This window comes from Ctenopharyngodon idella, chromosome 21 (assembly GCF_019924925.1).
Source record: "Ctenopharyngodon idella isolate HZGC_01 chromosome 21, HZGC01, whole genome shotgun sequence".
Classification (NCBI taxonomy): domain Eukaryota; kingdom Metazoa; phylum Chordata; class Actinopteri; order Cypriniformes; family Xenocyprididae; genus Ctenopharyngodon; species Ctenopharyngodon idella.
Genome location: NC_067240.1, coordinates 18531087 through 18551267, shown reverse-complemented (window position 1 = coordinate 18551267; position 20181 = coordinate 18531087). Strand labels below are relative to the sequence as shown.

At 37.8% G+C, this 20181-nt stretch overlaps 1 protein-coding gene across 1 annotated transcript; it reads right to left on the bottom strand.

Moving 5' to 3' along the window:
* Window positions 1-774: 774 nt before the first annotated feature.
* slc6a7 (solute carrier family 6 member 7) lies at window positions 775-20123 on the bottom strand. The gene is made up of 15 exons (XM_051878917.1): window positions 19528-20123; window positions 18052-18277; window positions 12380-12511; window positions 12015-12163; window positions 11876-11919; window positions 11033-11171; window positions 8199-8333; window positions 7963-8066; window positions 7743-7867; window positions 7452-7564; window positions 5373-5510; window positions 5056-5155; window positions 3191-3309; window positions 2725-2898; window positions 775-1515 (listed from the first exon to the last, which is right to left on the bottom strand). The coding sequence occupies exons 1-15, from the start codon at window positions 19648-19650 to the stop codon at window positions 1348-1350; spliced, it is 1989 nt and encodes a 662-aa protein (XP_051734877.1). The 5' UTR covers window positions 19651-20123; the 3' UTR covers window positions 775-1347.
* Window positions 20124-20181: the final 58 nt, after the last annotated feature.

Here is a 20181-nt window from a genome sequence, read left to right as displayed (position 1 = left end):
AAATTGATAATTTTGACCCATACAATGTATAGTTGGCTATTCCTACAAATATACGTGTGCGACTTATGACTGGTTTTGTGGTCCAGGATCACATTTAACATTTCAAAATCTTTCCGACCCAAAATTTACAAAAATTGTGAATTAGCATAAAATACTAATAGACCACAACATAAATTCAATTGGGATTTTCTTGACCAAAAAAAAAAAAAACCTAAATAGGTTTCTAGAGTATCCTCCTCAGCATTTCATTTTTTCTTTGCGTCATAGAGCTGGTAATAAATCTGTAAATGTCTTTTTGAAACCGTCGCAGGAAGTAGCAATGCTATCGTTGTTCCACTGTGAAATATACACCAACGCAGTATGCAGACCCAACACTGCACACTGCAGTCTATATATCCCCCAATCTTAAACTGTTTATCCAGGGTAAGCTGAACACTATGAATACCAGAGCTTTTTTTTTTTTTAGCAGTGCAGTCTGTACACATTTATTCTGTGTTATTTAATATATCCTGAAGGTTTGTTTGCACCTACTACAGTGGTGCAGAACATTAAACGGCGAGGCATCATGCACTCTCAGAGAAACCATCTAAATCCAGATAGTTCAATGAGTTAGTGTCCACAACAAAGCCCCAACAAGGGCAGGTTTACCATTGTTACCATGGTGCTATGAATAAACAAACCTGTTTCAGAGCCTCTCCTTTGTCATAAGGAAGTATGCTTCTTGAAATGAGCTAAATCTGCCCTTAGTCAACATCATCTTTTGCTGAGAACACATTATGAAACATTTTGATTTTATTTGCTGGATGTGTGGCATTTCAAAACATTCTGAAAATGGTAATGTTTTTATATATTTAAACATTCTAAAGAGGCTTTACAATGTACTACATTTTATTTTCATGTGAATAGTTACTATTCTATCTATATTATCACGTCTCTAAAAGGAATTGTCCTGATTTGATTTGACCTGGCTCTTATGTACTGTAAAGAAAAACAGATCATGTTACTTAGTCTGTTACCTTATAAAATAAGTCTTTACACTCTTTGATGAGAAGACTAGGTGAATGGCATGAAATGGAATCCTTAGGACATCAAGTATTCAACCAAAGAAACCAAATGTCTTTTGTGTTTCTCAGTCTCTGGCTTTGGCCTTAGGCCCAGTATTATTTCAAATGAGTAACATTGTCATAAATTAAAAAAAAGAAAAAAAAACTTTCCTACAAGTCAGTGACATCATTTCAGTACAGCTGGACTGGCGAGGAAGAGTGTACCATTCTCCAGACAGAAGTCCTCACCAGTACTTGTCCTTTTGAGAGGGTGCAGTTCCACCTCCCAACACTTGGGGCAGTGTTACGCCTCGCTTATGGCCTCCCAGTTCATGGCAGTGAAGTCCGCTTCAGTCAGGTTAACCGTGAAGGGTCCCTCTACTGTCTGGGGCTCCACATGCTGCTCCTGAGTGGCCGTGTTTATGTTGTTGACGCGCCAAGAGTTGAGGGGACGGATGGATTTCTTAAAGCGCTGAAACATAGGTCAAAATAATCATGTCACACATGCTATACGTTCATTAAAAAAATTAAAGTCCCCCTATTATGCTATTTTAAAGGCTCCTATTTTTTGTTTTGGAGGTCTCATACAATAAGATTACATGCATTCAAGGTCAAAATTTACACCTCATTTTTCATAGTGTCTGAAAGGTTCAATAAATGATTCTGACTCTCTAAACTCCTTTCAGAGAGATAGTCTGCTCTGATTGGTCAGATGGCCCAGTCTGTTGTGATTGGTCTACCACTTATAGCGCGTGATGGAAATGAAACGCCCATTACCATATCTCAATTTCAGCTCCGGATGCTTCCTCAGCGCTTGTATAGACAGCGATATGAACAGTAACGATGCCGTCAGTTTTACCGTATCAAATCGAGCTTTGGAAGTGCATGGAAAGTGAATTTGCTTTCAGTGTGCAGAAAACAGCGTCTTCTTGACATGTTGACAACATGAACCAAACTCTTCCAGGCTTCAGCTACAACTACAGTGTTTGAGGGCGGGTCAAAGTTGACATTGTTCCCGGCAGCCAATGAAGACCATAGGCTGGCAATAATGCTAATTTTCTTCCAACAGGAAGTGAGACTGGAATTACTGACGACTTGATCGGGCAGTTCCGAATCAATTCTCGACAATAACTCATTTATCGGGCACTCTGACCTTTGAAACTTTACAGGCAATTTTGCATTCATAAACAGCTACGGTACATTACAAACAACATAAAAGGTATATCCGGAAAAAAAAGCATAATAGGGGTACTTTAAATTTAAAATAATTTATTTACATTTATTAAAATGTGTTAATTACTTTCATTGAAATTTTTATTTTTTTTTTTTTTACATTTTATATATTATTTATAGTTTTAGTATATAGTAATTACAGTTAATATGTACAGATTGTATGTATAAGATTTCTTTTAATGTTTTTGAAATTCTCTCATTCTCACCTAAGCATTTATTTAATCAAAAATATAGTGGTATTATGAAATATTATTACAATTTAAAATAATTTTTATTTGAATATATTTTAAAATGTAATTTATTCCTGTGATTGCAAAGCTGCAACTCCAGTCGTCAGTGTCACATGATCCTTCAGAAATCATTTAATATCTAATATGCTGATTTGCTGCTTAAGAAACATTTCTTATTATTAATGTTGAAATCAGTATGGTGGTTTGGCAGGACTTACATCTTTAAGAGTGCCAGACTCTTTACTGACAGCCACAATTGCCCAGATAAGAATCTGCAGACAGCAGAAGGCACCCATACACACGCCCAGTGCTTTGCCCCAGGTCGGAAACACGTATGAGCCGTAGGTCAGAGAAGTACGGTACATCTCGATGAAGATGTAGGTCAGGATGAACTGTACAGAGAAAACAATCTCTTAGCATTCTGAATATAAAGACAGAGGCCTCTGTGAATGGGACGATCACTCTCAGTGAGATACAGTGTCCCAGCAACTCTGAATTATTCATTACACTGGACACATGACAGACATGGTGTTTGATTCCACTTTGCTGCAGAGGCAAGTTTCTGATCGTAGTACAATTCTGTTCTGACCCTTAAATGTCTGATAAATGATAATTTCCATATTACATTTCCAACTGTTCATCATAAACAGAAAACCTCACAAAACAACCCAACAGGACACTCACCGTTAGCAGGAAGGGAGTGAACACCACCCAGCAGGCTTTAAAGTACCACAGCAGTTTTGTGCACCAGGGCGGACAAAGACAGATCATGTCCACAATGTCCTGACAGAACTGGTTCACCCCTGCAATTACATCCGCATATACAAATATATAATAAAGATCACAAAATGCACTCACATGACGTAAAAGGAAAATGTGACAGAGAGGTTAATTATTATTTAGCAGACACTTAACCAAACCAATGAATGTAACATTACTACAAGAAAATATGGTCATTTTCTGTAAAGTTGCATTGAAACAATATGTATTGTGAAAAGCGATATAGAAATAAACTGAATTAATTAAACTGAACTGAAACCATGTGACTGACATGTAAAGCGATTTCCTTTTATGCGCCATTCAAGGCAGGTTTATCTGAGTGCCTCAGATAAAACTGAATATGCATGCTGTTTTCTTCATCAGAAGCACCAACAATATCAACCTGCTACCTTTAAAGCATGATTTTGCTTCCTGTGGACTGATAAAATCCCCAAAAGTTGCTTTGCTCTTAGGCAATCTGACTGCAGCTTGACTGCTGACTGCTTTTCAGTTTTATGTGCCATATGAATCTTAGGGTGTGTTCACATATGTAGTTCAGTTCTCTTGGTCCTTACCAAGAAGAAAATTATACATTTAGTCCTGATTCACACTTTTAAGACCAAACTTAAATGTACGATACAAAAAAAACTGCTTATGACTGTATTTTTACCAGCTGGGAACTCTTAAAGAACTTATAAAATGTGTAAAAGAGTCAAAACAGCACCAGGAATTCCTCCATTGCACACAAACAAAGATCTTTTTTAAAGTCCCCCTGTAGTCAATAATTTTATCCCGAAATTACATATTTAAATGTTTTTTCTTGTTAAAAACAATTTCTTCATGCCTTAAAATAGCTTGAATGTAACTACACCCTTGTTTCATTTAGTATACGCAGATCTATGAATATGCTAATTAGCCCCGCCCCCACTCACTCGAGCGAGCTCAGAGATCCACTCGGTCAACTTACTGAGGTAAACGTTGCACAATGGTATCGCTTTTTACAACGTCGGACACATAACGGTGATTCATATAATTAGCTTTTTGCTTGACTACGTTATCAAACAGCTAATAATATGTTGTTAATATAATGTTGTTACATAAACCATGTTTCCGTTCGCCATATCAGAGTCAGACAGCTGCCTTCTAACAATCAGCATCCTTACAAACGCTTTGAACAACTAAGAACATCAGTGGAGAAAGGCATATAGTTCATCATAACATCGTAATATACATCATACATTGCTAATCTACCCGATTTTTCATATCGACAGAAAAATATACTGGAATAACCTGGCTTCTCTTAAGACTCCCTTGCTTCAGAGCGGTCATAGTTAATGATATGCTAAAGCCCGCCCACACACTGACGTGATTGGTTACAAGCTAGTTTGTGACGTAAGAACACCTGTACTACCTGTAATGGGCAATGTAGCTCCTATAATGAGAAAAAACAGGTATGCTTGAGTATTCTGTCCTTTTAGGGTCTCATCTTGTGACATTATGTCCTGTTTTTGGTTCGTTTAGATGTCTTTGGCCATGTTGCGATCATATTTTAGTCGAATCGCACCAGAGTTCATTTGGAAGCGGACCCACTTTTTTTATTTAAGGGTCTCGGTCCGCTTGTTTGGTGCGCACCAGGGTTCGGATGGCAGCGTTCACACTTATTCAAATGAACCGCACAAACAAAGCCATTGCACCAGAGTATGTTTTAATCAACCCAAACTTTCCAAGTGTGAACACACCCTTAAACTACTATAGTACCATCACCCATGAGAAAATGAAAGAAAGTGTACCATAGAAGAATGAGATGCCAATGCACATGAAGAGAGTAATGATGATGAGACCAAAGCTAGTGCTGAAGGAGTCTATGAGCGTGAACCAGTATATCCCACCCTGTGATGGAAAAACACAGGACAAAATGAAAGCATATGACAACAAAAATTGTAATAGCATGAAGAGAATCCCTATTGAACAATATTAAGATGAACAAGATGATGAATTATGATATTAAACATTTCAGAAGCATGACTAAACTTTGGAAATCTGTACACAACTATTTATAGAAATGCCAAAAACAGAATGCTAATATAGGTTTGTTTGCTCCTCTTACATCAGTGATAAGCAGCAGGCCCATCAGATAGAAGGCGAAACAGAGCAGTGCCAGGAACAGCGTCTTGTGCTTCAGATTGGATCTGAGCTGAGGAAACTCATCCAGTACTGCTGTACAGATGCCCTCCATGTTCCCGAACTACAGGACAGAGAGAGAGAACTTCATAATAGCAGGAATTAAACAAAGGATGGTGTCCTCTCTTAACATGTCAGGAGTGTACAAACATGTCATAAGTTTCCCTGACATCTACATCAACAAAATTAAACATCTTCGCTTTCCTGTTAGGGCAACACAAGGACTGCTGTGTGCCATCATCTACCATCATCTGTTTGTGGTCATGTTTACATTTATACATTTGGCAGACGCTTTATTTCAAACTGACTTTCAGTATGTTCAAGCTATATTTTATCATCTGTCTATCAATCAATCAATATATATATATATATATATTTACACACACACACACACACACACACACAATAAATATTCCTGTTAATAATTCATTGTGTCAAAAAAAAAGTATGATGGTCATTTTTTTATTTCACATTGTCTTTAACGCAATTAATGTTTTGTCAATACAAATGTAGCAATAAAATACTCTGAAACTGAACTTAAAGATACAGAGCAAAACAGGGCTTTCAGATGAAGACAGAGGAAGGAAAACCATGGTGTGTTACTGCACATCCCATCACTCATAAATGTGTTTAAAGACAGGATGTTATGTACACTGTTATTTCGCACATCTCTTGACAAATCTGCTTCCTGAATACTGATGTTTCATACAATAACATTTCTAATGCAGAAGCACTGAAACCTGATCACTTGGATTCACATCAAACAGAGTTCTCACACTTTTTGACTGATCAGGTTCCAATGGCCTTTCCAGTCATTTAATATAGATTTTTCTTTTTTCTTATTTTAATAGAAATAAATGAGCAGATCTGTAAGTCAGGTGCCAATCTTTTGAATTCAACTGAAATACTGTAGATTCAAATGATTATTCTTATGTATATGTGCAGAAATAATGTATACACTACCATTCAAAAGTTTGGGTCAGATCTTTTAAATACATTTATACTTATATTTAGAAAGATGTATTTATCCTTTCTAAATAAATTAAAAAAAATATACATATTTATTACTTTATGGACTATAATCTCTAGCTTCCGGTAACGTCCATCCGCGCGTTCACGAGAGAGTCGAATTCCGGTGTTGTGCCGAATTTCAAACCCCTGCCAAATTATTACCCCCCTTGTTGAAGTCGCTACCTGATAGCCTAATCTTAACCCCACCCCTAATCCTAACCCCTACTCCTAAACCTACTATTCGGCACAACACCGGCGTATGACGTAGGATGTAGGAGTAGGTGAGAGTAGAAGCCTCTCGCAGTTCAAACAAATAGAGCTGGGCAAAAAAACTCAAGTTTCTCCGACATTTCTCTTTAAAAATTCTCATTGTAGACTTCTAATTTGTGACCGGTGTTTTGTTTTGCTCTATCCTCTGCGTTTCCGTTTTCGTCAATATGTAATGCGTCAGGTCAAACTTTCACTCTTCCGCAGGAATCAATGCAAAAATGCATTGCTTCGCATTGCTTTTTGGGCTTTAAAATATCAGTTACTATTCACTACTAATTCCCATTATAAAGCTTGGAAGAGCCAGAATATTTTTTAATATAACTCAGATTGTGTTTGACTGAAAGAAGAAAGTCATATACTTCCAGGATGGCTTAAGGGGGAGTAAATCATGGGATAATTTTTATTTTTGGGTGAACTAACCCTTTAATCGCTTCCCAGACGCCACAGCAAAAATGGCTGGCCACTGCTCTGGGTGTGTGTGTTCACTACTCTCTGCTACTAATGTGTGTGTACACTAACTGGATAGGTTAAATGCAGAGGACAAATTCCAAGTATGGGTTACTTCACGTGTCACTTTTACTTTCACTTATTTTTTGATCAAGTAAATGCAGCCTTGGTGAACATGAGAGATAGTGGAATGGTAGTGTGTATGTGTACACTAGAAACATCATGCAACATGAATAACTGTCAAACATAAAAACCTGAATGCACTGCAGGGTCTTACCAGTGTGTCCACTCCCAGCATAAAGAGCATGAGAAAAAACAGAATGGACCAAAACACTGATCCAGGGAGAAGAGCCAGGGCTTCTGGGTAGGCAACAAACGCCAGACCAGGACCTAAAAGTTTAAATATGTATTTTAATTAATTCTTGAAAAATAATAAATTATGCATTTGCTTTGAAACTGCAAGGATCGGAAAACATTTTAATTGACTGTAAATCAGGGCTGGTGTGTGCTGAGCTATCTGGGATGTCATAAGAGGTAGCAGTAACATGACAGGCTAAACAGGATGTACCTGTGTCTGCCACCTGACCCACGGGCACTCCCTTCCTCCAAGCCATATGACCCAGGATAGAGAAAATGGCAAAACCTGCAAAAAAGCTGGTAGCGCAGTTCCCTATGGTGATAATCAGAGTATCCCTGCAGGAAAGAAATCATTTTGAGACTAAATAATAATAATAGTAATGTTTCATGAGACCAAAACCAAAAAGTTTTCCCACAGTAAAAAGCCTCACCTGATGACATTATTGTCAAATTTATTGTAAGATGCCATTGATAGAAGGCCACCAACCCCAATACCCAAAGAATAAAATATCTGCGACGCAGCATCATTCCACACCTACAATAACAGGAAGTTACAAAATGACCTACAATAACAGGAAGTTACAAAGTGTGTACAAAACTGAAAGAAATTAAAAACTGTAGCATTGATTTAAAAAAAAAAAAAAATTTACTATTTAGGAAATGGTACCTGTGCATTAGCCAAATGGACCCAGTTTGGAGTGAGGTAAAAGGCGACACCGTTCAAGGAGCCCTCAAGGGTGGCCCCTCTGATGATGAGGACAAGCAGCACAAAATAGGGGAAGGTGGCAGTCACATACACCACCTCACATCAGAGGAAACATGGGAAATTAATTTCTATCATGTAGAACATATTCTACTCTGCTCTGAAGCAGCCTCATATGACGTCAACACCAGGGTAATTATAGTTAACTAAAACCATAAAAAATAAAATATTATTGAATGTATTTTATTTTAGCTAGTTGCCAAGGCAACATTTCTCATTTTCCATTTAGTTTAATTCAGGGCTGCCAACTTTTGAGTTCAGCTTGGAATAAGAATTATGGAGGGTGGGGGTTACCTTCAATTCATTAGCTTGCAATTTGATTCTGATCGATTCATTTGGCTAAATACAGTAGGGCTTATGTGTTAATTTTTTTTTTTTTTTTTTTTTTTTAAGTAAACAAACCTCTCTTAACTAATGCTGTAAACAAACCTGTCAGCTAGTATTATTACTAAAGGTTAAAATTAACAACTCATTCTTATGATACGAGGCAGTTGCTTTAGAAGTTGTGGGGAAGTGAATGAACAGTGCTCTTTTCCACTCTCATTACCCACAACTAAGGTGCCCTTGAGCAAGCCACTGAACCCCCAATCACTCCCCAGGCATCGCAGCAAGAATGACTGCCCAGTGCTCCGGGTGTGTGTTCACGGTGTGTGTGTTCAATACTCACTGCTGTGTGTGTGCACTTGGATGGGTGAAATGCAGAACACAAATTCCGAGTATGAAACACCATACTTGGCTACGTCACGTCAATGTGGTTTTATAATAATGTTATAATATTTTTTTAATGATATAGAAGTATAAAAATAATAATAGTTCATTCATTTAGCAAAATGCTCCTCTCTAGAATTCATTTTAGCTAACTAACACGCTATATGGTCATTGATTGGCTTTACATGGTCATTTGATTGTTCACAAGCTGTTTTATTCACCTCTTTCCACAGTTGAAACACTAATTGAACGATTACATGAGACATGATACATTTTAGAAAGCTGTACTGAATCTTTCAACATACAGTGGGGAAAGTAATTATTTGATCCTCTGCTTATTTTGTAAGTTTGAGCACTTACAAATAAATTAAGGGTCTATAATTTTTATGGTAGTTTTATTTTAACAGATAGAGACAGAATATCAACAAAAAAAATCCAGAAAAAACACATTATATAAAGGTTATAAATTGACTTGCATTTCAGTGAGTCAAATAAGCATTTGATACCCTACCAACCAGCAAGAATTCTGGCTCCGACAGATTGGTTGTGTGCCCAAGTGGAACACAGATTAGTCCCGTCACTTTAATAAAGTACTCCTAATGCCATCTTGTTAAGTGTATAAAAGAAACCACAGAATGTGTATCTTCCATTCCAAACTCTCCACCACCATGGGCAAGACCAAAAAGCTGTTAAAGGACATCAGAGATTGTAGACCCGCACAAGGCTAGTATTGGCTAAAAGACCAAAAAGCTTGTTGAGAAGGAGACAATTGTTGGTGCGATTATTCAGAAATGGAAGAAATACAAAATAACCATCAAATCACCCTCTGTCTGGTGCTCCATCCAAGATCTCGCCTTATGAGGAAAGGATGAACATGAGAAAGGTGAGGGATCAGCCCAGAACTTCACACAAGGAGCTTGTTAATGATTGCAAGGCAGTTGGGACCACAGTCACCAAGCAAACCATTGGTAACTCACTATGCCACGATGGATTGAAATCCTGCAGTGCCCGCAAGGTCCCCCTGCTCAAAAAGGCACATGTACAGGACCGTCTGAACATCTAAATGATTCAGAGAAGGCTTGAGAGAAAGTGCCGTGTTTGCGAGACCAAAATTGAGCTCTCTGGCATCAACTTGACTCGCTGTGTTTGGAGGGAGAGAAAACGCTGACTATGACCCCAAAAACCTCATCCCTACAGTCAAGCATGGAGGTGGAAACATTATGCTTTGGGGCAGTTTCTCTGCTATGGGTACAGTATGACTTCACCGCATTGAGGGGCTGATGGACGGGGCTATGTATCGTAAAAAAATTCTGGATGAGAACCTCCTTCCCTCAGCCAGAACACTGAAGATGGGTCATGGATGGGTTTATTCTGTCTCTATCCATTAAAATAAACCTACCATAAAAATTATAGATAAATAATTATTTTCCCCACTGTACCTTCTGATGTTCATTCATGTTTATTTGGTGCTATAACTAGTAATAAAGAGGAAGACAGATCGTTTGACGTGCTGCTTGAAACGGTGCTAAAGCGATCTGTCACACCACATTAAAGGTATTTATTGTTTGAATTTTGTAATAAAATTGACAGAATTTGAGAATTTAAGCTGAGACTTAGCTTATATCAAAAGTTATCCGTCTTGTCTGTCAGCGCGTTGACAGAAATTTTTCACAACGTGAGAAAATGGATGTGTGGTGTGAGAACAGCGTCAATTGCCTGAATCCCTGAGAGTTGGCAGCCCTGGTTTAATTTGATGTACTAAGATAACTAAAACTAAAATAAAAATCAGTAACAACTATATAACTATATAGGTATTTAAAATTAATAATAATAAAAAAAAATGACAAAAACACAACAAATTTACTTAAAATGGAGAAAAAAAGAAAAAAAAACATTCTAAATGTTAAAAAAAAAAACTATAATTTTATTTGTTAATGGTACTAAAATAACATTTACACCTACTTTCCTATTGGGAAAAAAAAGCCAAATGGATGCACTGTGGATTTCTGTAAGGCTGAGTAAGGTCTTACCTTGCCAGAGCTGCGAATGCCCTTGAGCATGCAGAGAAAAATGACGACCCAGGCAGCCAGCAAACAGAGAGCTAGAGGCCAACGCACTGGACCGGGATCATGCAGCCCTTCACTGTTCACCACACCCAGAACCTTCACACTGAACACACACAAACACAGTGTAAGACATAAGTTCAACCACATGTTAACAGTCTAGGACTGTTTCAAGTGGTTTTGTGGCATTCATTTTACCACAGAACACTAGAATAGATGTTACAGGTCTATGTGAGTCAGTGAGAGCAGGACTTTGGACCTGGACGCATGTTTGCTGTACATTATCACACCTGTAACTGTGGTATTTTTAGATTCAAGGATGTGAACAAACATGAAACACAAGCAAACAAAATTTAAAATGTAATTTATTCCTGTAATGGCAAAGCTGAATTTTAAGCATTATTACTCCAGTCTTCAGTGTCACATGATTGATTCTGATTATTATTAATGTTGAAAACAGTTGTGCTGTTAATATTTGTGATACATTCAAATCCATACAAAAAATATGGATTATGTTCTGCTTGTGCTTCACGAAACTTTGAGTCTAGTATTTTTACAAATTACAACATTTACTGAGACACAAAACATAAAATAAGTGGCTTACACATCAGGTCAGAACTGTGCACATTTTATGGATCATCAGTAAATATATTAATATACTAGTTTCAAAATCAATGGTATCAATGCTATTTTAAAAATATTTTTTAATTTTAATTGTATTTATTTATAAAAGAAGACAATTTAAAGACTAGTTTAGTACATTTCTATAGAGAGAAACTGAGAAAAATAATAATAGCTGAGAATCCTTACTTCCAGAAGACCTCAGAGGGACTTTGGGTGACATTAGTTTTGTTCTGTGGAGAAAAAAATTGGTAGATGATATGCAGTAGTCTATAAGGCTATAAATAACAACATTTTGTATTAACTCTCTAGCAGAAAAGTAACTTACTCTACAAAAGGCAATGTTATGAGGAGCATCACATGACCAGGGCAGAGGACTCTGGAAAGAGCTGCCCAGGTAGTAGAACGTCCAAGCGATAATGACATTATAATAGAGACACACAAGAATGGACACACACAGCATCCCTATGCCAATCCCTGCAATGAAGCCAGGACAACACCATTATCTCCATTTGTTTAGCCATGTATTTAATTACTGATTATTACCATAGAGAAGGACCATTTATTCTTACTTCAAAGTGGAGCTACATGACTTTGAATAATGAATAGAACTCAAATCCAATTTTACATAGTCACAGCCCAGTTTACAAACCATAATTATGCTGAATTGATGAATTGCATGTGTTGTGGTACCTTTTAGGAGGGGACAGCACTTCCAGACGGTGATGGGACCCGCGGCTCCATACTGGCCCAGGCTGAGCTCCATGAGGAAGAGAGGCATTCCCGTGAAGAAGAGCATGATGAAGTACGGGATGAGAAACACACCTGCAACACAACAGGATAACAGTCAATGTGATGTGATGTGAACTGATAAAATGTATACCTTGAAAGCAATGCAATCTGTCAAAGGCTAAATATATTTTTTTCTTGTTAATTTTTCTTGTTAATGTTTATTTTTGGACTTTTATTAATACCAACAGAATGAGACAAGACAGGAAATTATGTGGTGAGGATGGTGGAATGGTGAAATTAGATTTTTTTTTAATGGCATGAGTAAGATTCAAAGTTCATAAGCACCACAGCTCAATATGTTGGAGCATGTACACTAACCACTGAGCCACAATCACAAATTATGTCATTTGTGCTAGTGATTTCACACTCCTAAATCACTGGTATTTGTCAATGTTTTCTCCTCAGGATTTGTATTATCCATACATTTCACATTAAGTCTCTTTAAACCACCCAGAACCTTAAAAATCACTGTATTTATTGCAAATAGTAAATATCCAACAATGGATATGAAAACATCCTCAAGTCCTGTTAATTCTGGATTTAACTAATCATTTCATAAGCAGAACTGAAACATCACTGTGTGTTAAAGCTGCACAATTAATCATTAAAAGATCGCAACCTCGATTCATACACCCACACAATCATGATTTTTCTGTGTCTATTAAACCTTTGACAAGTACAATCACAGGAAACATTGAAATCTGCGTTGGCGCTGATGAAACAGCTTCACAAACAATCTTTTGAACCACACAGTATCATTACGATAATCACAACATCGTTATGTCTTTTACAATAATTCATATCACAGAAGTACTGGAATAAAGTTTGCAGTTCTGATGTCTACAGTAGCGATCAAAATACAGTAAATCACCTTTTGATGATGACTGATTCAAATAAAGATTGTATCAATTACATTGTTCTACCAGTAAGTGGTGACAAGTGAAAAAATATATTTGTCATTGAATCATTCATTCAAAAGATGTTCAAAAATGCTGATTCATCCAGTAATGAAGTCTTTATGAGCGAGTCATTGAATCATTCACTAAATTTTTTAACATACTGTATTTTTCAATTAAGTTTCAATTTATCCAGAAACGTGCTTTCTACTGTGTGTGTATGCATATATTGCAGGGGCGTTTCCTCCGAGGAGGCAAGGGAGGCAGTGTCTCCTCAAAAAAAAAAAACAGATGAGAAAATAATCAATATTACCAATAATAAAATAATGCAAATATTACAAAATGTGATAAAAAGTGTTACTCTTTTTATAAAGTAACAGTGTCCAACAGCGACACCCGCAGGTGAAATTACAGCGGGAGGCATGCCTCCTCTCCCCTCATTAAGTTAAAACTGACTCCCTAAAGCGGTGGTCGGCAATAGGTGGCCCGCAGGCCAAAACTGGCCCGCCAGCAATAATATCTGGCCCGTGCCCGTATCTTCACTAGATGCTATTTTTTTCGCGTTGTGTTGCGCCACGCCGCAACAGCTAAAAGCTGTCTACACTGAACGGGACAAACTGACCATTGCAAAGCACTACGTCAGAAACAGAACGGGGAATCCATTCACTGTCGGGAACGTGTTGTGTTGCGTGACTCGCACCGCGCCGCATCCAGTGTAGACAATATCACTGATTAAATTGGGTTCTATTATCTTTTGACGCGTCATTCACAAAACTAGGTAAGAACGCATAGTTGTCTTTCCATTCTTCTTTGTATGCCCTATTTTCGCTGTCAACTTTCCTCTTTAGACTCTTTGATAGTGCCATTTTCTCTCACCAGCTAGCTTAAATGTTAACATCACTCTGCACATGACGTAATAGCGTACCTCCATCACACAAACAATTTAAAAAAGCAGTTTAGTATATGAGGATGCCAAGGAATAGGAAGTGTAAAAGTAGGCTACGTCAAAAAATTATTACAATAAGTTAGGCTCCATTGTGTACCAAACAAATTAAAATGAGACATTTATTATTCACAATATGGAAAGAGGAAATAAAACATAGTTTGTTAAGAGCATGACTCAAACATGCCATTAATGGGCTTATTCAAGTCCTCTTATTTTTTGAGTTATTTTTATCCATTCCGCATCTCCCACATATGTTTTATCAAGGCGGTCTGTATTGCAAATTGGTGAACGAAGATACTTGCGAGGTCACTACTCCACTTTATTAATTTATCCAGTGTAAAACCCGGACACCGCCACACAAATGTGGCTTTTTGTAAATGACTGTCCTACTACAGGATTTAACATAGAGTAACAGCTCAATACCAGTTACAAAAGACACTGTAACAGTCTGTCATCAATTAATTTAAATTATCCTTTGACTATGTTCTGGCCCGACATCTAGTGACGAAAATCTTTTTTGGCCTGATGCCAAACTTAATTGCCAACCCCTGCCCTAAAGTGTGCGGTGGGTTTAATGGAGGGTAGTCTCGCGTAGCGAGACCTTCAAACTGACGGCAGAAGGTCTGGACACTATCGCAGCTTTCATTGGCTAAGGACCGCCCAAGAGGACGTTTGACTGACATGTAAAGCAAACAATCAGAGTTTGTTTTGTTCCGTGTCAGGTTTAGGGGCGTGAAAATGAAAGTCAATGTACCAACAATAACAGACCAGCGTGCATCTATAAATTATTTATTCAAGAGCTGTGCAAGTTTACTCCAACAATGGAGCCGCGAACTTCACATACTTTTGAAAATCCAGTGTTTATTAGATCCTGATAAGCGCTCGTTGTCACAGTTGTAAACATGACGGTGTTCTTCTTCTACGAGGGGGTTTGGTGTCACGGCATTTGTTTCCAAGCGGACCATTAAAGAACGCAACAAACACGTCTCCCGGACATCCTGTAGAATTCAACCAACCAGATGACGACTTCGATACTGCTGAAGTGTTTCCAGATAAGTGTGCCATATGCCAGAGATTGTATATTATAGGGAAATGAGAGGGTCTGTTTCTCTTACCATTGGAGAAAGCTTAACGGCTAACTTAATCACGTGCGGCACCTCTCAGCCTATCGTGTAATGGCAGTGACATCAGTGACATTCAACAGACAACAGTCTGCCTTCTCTTAAAAAAATACATTTTTATCAAGCTAAAATCTACATAATCATTCCCAACGAAAATATTTAGTGTAAAACATGCTGAAGATTAGCAAACAGGCTGTCAATTAATTAAATGATTAGCTATTTCCCCACAAAAGCTGTTTAATCAGCATAGTGAAGCCTCTCATCCATTGACATCCATTAAAAAAACGGCCTCTGGTTACGCTTTTTTGGCTAAAGGTTGCAGGCTTGCCTTCCAGTGGCTTTGCATATGTATCAGACGTTCAGCCAACGGTCCATGGCCTTGACGTCTGAGGCTGAAACTAAGTGGGGGGTAATTGAGAATGAATGGTAGAAAGTCACGTGAGGAGGCAATGTCTCCATCGCGCTTTGATTGGATATAATCAGTTATGATAGGTTCACGCGGAAATCCCGCCTCTTGTTTTCGTGTGCGTTTCCATCGGCCTGAATGAAGACAATGATGGGAAGACTAATTAAAAAGTAAGTAAACAAAGCCATTTCACTGCTTTATGTCACGTCAAAATCAAACTTGAAATGGCCTGAAAACATGATGACTGTGGGGGTTTTTAGTGAGCAATCAGCTTGGTGAAATTAAAGATACATCTCCGTGTCTGTGTGACCAGTCTGTAAAAGATTGATGACTGATGAAAATAAGTTGATTACTTAAAAGAAAAGCTGAACATTAGTTTACAAATAAAATGTATTGTTTAAATTGTTACTGCGTTTAGTTATTATTTTAAAATAAATGCGTAAAAACACTAACTTGATGAAATTTATACTTGGTTTTATAAATAGAACATTACATACATAGTAATTACAAAAAATACAAAATAGAAATGTATTTGGTCTCTCTTTTTATGTAATGTTTATTTAACCAGGAAAATTAAGAATAACGGACATAAATTTACATTTGATATACAGTATATAAAAAATGTGAGGACTTTGCCTCCTCATTTTAAAACTCCACCGCACACCACTGATATATTGGTGTGTAATATTTAAGAGAAAAGGAAGCAATTTTGGTGTCCACTTTCAGATGCCACCGCCTCTTGCTGTGTTTCTTTGGTTTCTAATCTGGTATTTAGCAAAATGCCACAGTTCAGAAGTGACATTCAAAGTGTTGTTTAGCACAATCCATGAAATTTATGTTTGAATTAAATCTCTTCATCATAATTGCCCTTTAGAATCCATTGTTTTTAAGAATTTACTATTGTAACATAAAACATTCAATCTCTGAGTGCTTTTCATCTGTATTACTAACCATCTTTACATTGCAAATTTCTTCCTTTTTTGAGGCCTTCCTGGTTTAGACAAATTTGTTTCAGAGGTTTAAAGAGGAATGTGCCCTCCTTCCTACTATAGGGAGGGGTTTTTGGTTTTGGTGATTGGTCGGAGAGATGGATTTCAGCTTAGTTTGGTGACCAAACTTCCTGGTTTACCCATGAAAGACCCATTTACAGCATTTACTACAACTTTGTTTATGTGGCAGTTACTGTGACTCACTTTCAGACAAAATTAAGGTGCGATCACAAATATAAGCAAAATTTTTCAAGCAAAATAATTCCATTGTCTATTGTCATTAGTGTAGTGACATATGAATCACAGATCACACAGAAGTCACTGTAAAATCAAGCATCTTTCTGTTGGTATGGCATCTACGCTAATATTAGTCTTTCTGTTTATCCCGAGGTTTACCGTAGTCAACCGGATCCAGGTGAGATTGAGGACCTACGCCTTGACACGACCACAACGCACCCCTGAAGTGTCAGCAGAGATTGAGTCAACTAGATCATCCATTGTGAAGGCCTCATCGACACGACAGCCAATGGCACAGTTCCTCAACAAACCGTCCATACCGGCGTGATGAATACGATGGATTGAACTGGAATAAATACTTTGAATGTTGCGATCCTATCGGGCTTATGACAGCTACCTGAATCGTAACAAAGCACTGTTTGCCAGAGGAGAACTGGCCCCCCGACTAAGCCTGGTTTCTCCCAAGGTTTTTTTCTCCATTTTAACACCTGTTTGCCACCTGATGTCACCTGTTGGAGTTTGGGTTCCTTGCCGCTGTCGCCTTTGGCTTGCTTAGTTGGGGACACTTGATCATTTGACATTTGATATTCAACAGTGCTTTGCATCTGCCTACATTGACAGCATTTTCTTTAAGAGCTGCTGTGCAGCCAAAATTATATACCATTTATCACTGTAAAGCTGCTTTGACACAATCTGCATTGTAAAAAGCGCTATATAAATAAAGGTGACTTGACTTGACTTGACTTGGTCAACATGGCGATTTTGTGCGACCAACTTTAACGTAAGAACAATCTGCGTAGAGAATTTTTTCATCCCCTCGCACAAAACAACCATACATGTAGATTCCTATTGAAATAACTGGATTTTGTCTGCCAAATTTCACAAAATAATTGTAAATTTACACTGAGAATTAAAATAACCCATAATGTATGTTCCATTTATCCTAACAGATTATTTTTCATATTTAATGTCGCTCACCTCCTCCATTTCTGTAGCAGAGGTAGGGGAACCTCCAGACATTTCCCAGGCCAACACAGTAGCCAATACAGGAGAGAAGAAATTCATATTTGCCGCCCCACTGTTCTCTGGGAGGTTGAGCTGGAGAAGCTGGTGCAATGGATGGAAGCTGGTGCTCAGTTTGGGACTGGGATACAGGGCTGATGACATCATGAGAAGACACAATCCCGTTCTGCTGTGCTGGACTCTGCAAAGAAGATCGTTCAAAGTTTATCATTGATCAAACAACCATTTTACAGATCAACACACTTCTTTGTCTTTCAATAATTATGTCAGAAGATATAAATCTGAGCAGTAAGTCCTCTCACAGCTCTTTTAAATGAGACTGTCAGTAGGCTTTAGGTATCACCCTAGCAACTGGCTAGCCACACCCTAGCAACCACCAAGAACACAACTGCAATTATCTATCTGGCCTCAAAACCTTCTAGCTTTTAGATACTACAAACTTAAAACTATTCCAATCTTAAAACCTCCAAACTTCAAGATTTTAAAACTACTTCAAACTTTTTTTAACCATGTTTTTTCAAGCCAATATCATAGTTTGCCAAATGCTTTCATCTAGTTTGCATTACTTCTCTTTTACTTGCATTACTTCTCTTGTCACCTGAAGACTATACTATATAACCTGTATTTAACTGAAGTTGGGGATGAGGAACTAACAGTCAGTTTGGTTTGTGCCGTGTAAATCCTATAGTGAGATAAAGGGGAAGTAATTTGATTGCTAAAAGAACATAGATTACACACTCCTGAAAAAGGGTGGTTGTGTAACTGACATTATTTGCAGGCATTTTTCAACATATTAATATTGATGATGATGATGATAATAACAAGTATTATAATTAGGCTGTCTATGGTATGCAGGCAGGCCAGCATTATATTTTGTAATCATAGTTTTGTCATCTTTATTCACTTTTTCTTTCTGGAATATAGCTTACTTTGATCCTCATCCTTCCAATTAATATTTTTATTGGTTTATTATCTACCAAGAGAGTGCTAAATGGATAGTTCATCCAGAAATGAATATGAGTCACCATTCACTTTCACTGTATGCAAAGAAGATGCCATAAAAGTGAATGGTGACTGAGGCTGTAATTCTCCTTCTGTGTGGAAAAAAAGTCAAACATTTATGGAACCAAATGAGTTTTTAAAAAAAGGCAGAATTATCATTTTTGATAAACTACTCCTCAATCATACTAACTAAACCTTTATTTAACTAACCTTTAAAAAAAAAAAAAAAAAAAAAAAAAAACTCGTTAATTGTGGCGAAACGCAGCCATGGACAGGAATGAGGGCAGACGGGTTGTGTTACCTCGACAGACCAGCTAGCCAACCGTGCTCAAACGAGTCCAAGTTTCTTTCAAAACTCAAATAACATCAAAAATATGTTCATTTTCTCGTGTAAAATATGTATTCGCGTGAATTAGTATTAGTAAGTACCTCTCTTGTAGGTGCTGCGTTCACAGTCGCACCGTTTCCAGGTGCTGTCCTCGCCTCCTCACTCGGCATCTCCCCAGCGTTTTTCTTCTGATGCTCGCTACATTGTTCACTTAATGGTTTCATCGAGAACCCTGGTTGACTCTTAAAACAGACTGTAGTGTTCTAGAGACCTTACATAGATGACTTAGGAATAAAAATAGAGTAATCTTGACTACAAAGCGCAGGTGGACTGCGATGATCCATGTTGTTGGTTGGGGGAGGGAGGAACAGTCGATGAAGGGAGGCGCCGGTGTCTGTTCCGCACACAGAGCTCACCTCCTGCAGGTAAACTCGCAAATAATACCACTCCTAGGACCACTGCTGGTCATTCCCATCCTCCATCCTTTTTGGTGTTTATTAGGGTATATCTTTAGCTTTCAGTCTTTCTCTATCTTTGTTTATTGGCAGGTATTGTGTCTATACGCTATTGCGACAGATTATGGTTGGCTCTAATGTGTCTTAGTTCCTGACATCAAATATGAAAGCATTATTTTCGGCTGCCAAAGAAGTTTACTGTTGGTTGTCGCCTGCCAAAAAAAATTACTTCATCTCACGCAACGCTATAAGCGTATATTCGTCTCATTTTAACAGGAAGCCACTTCACCAAGTTCACTA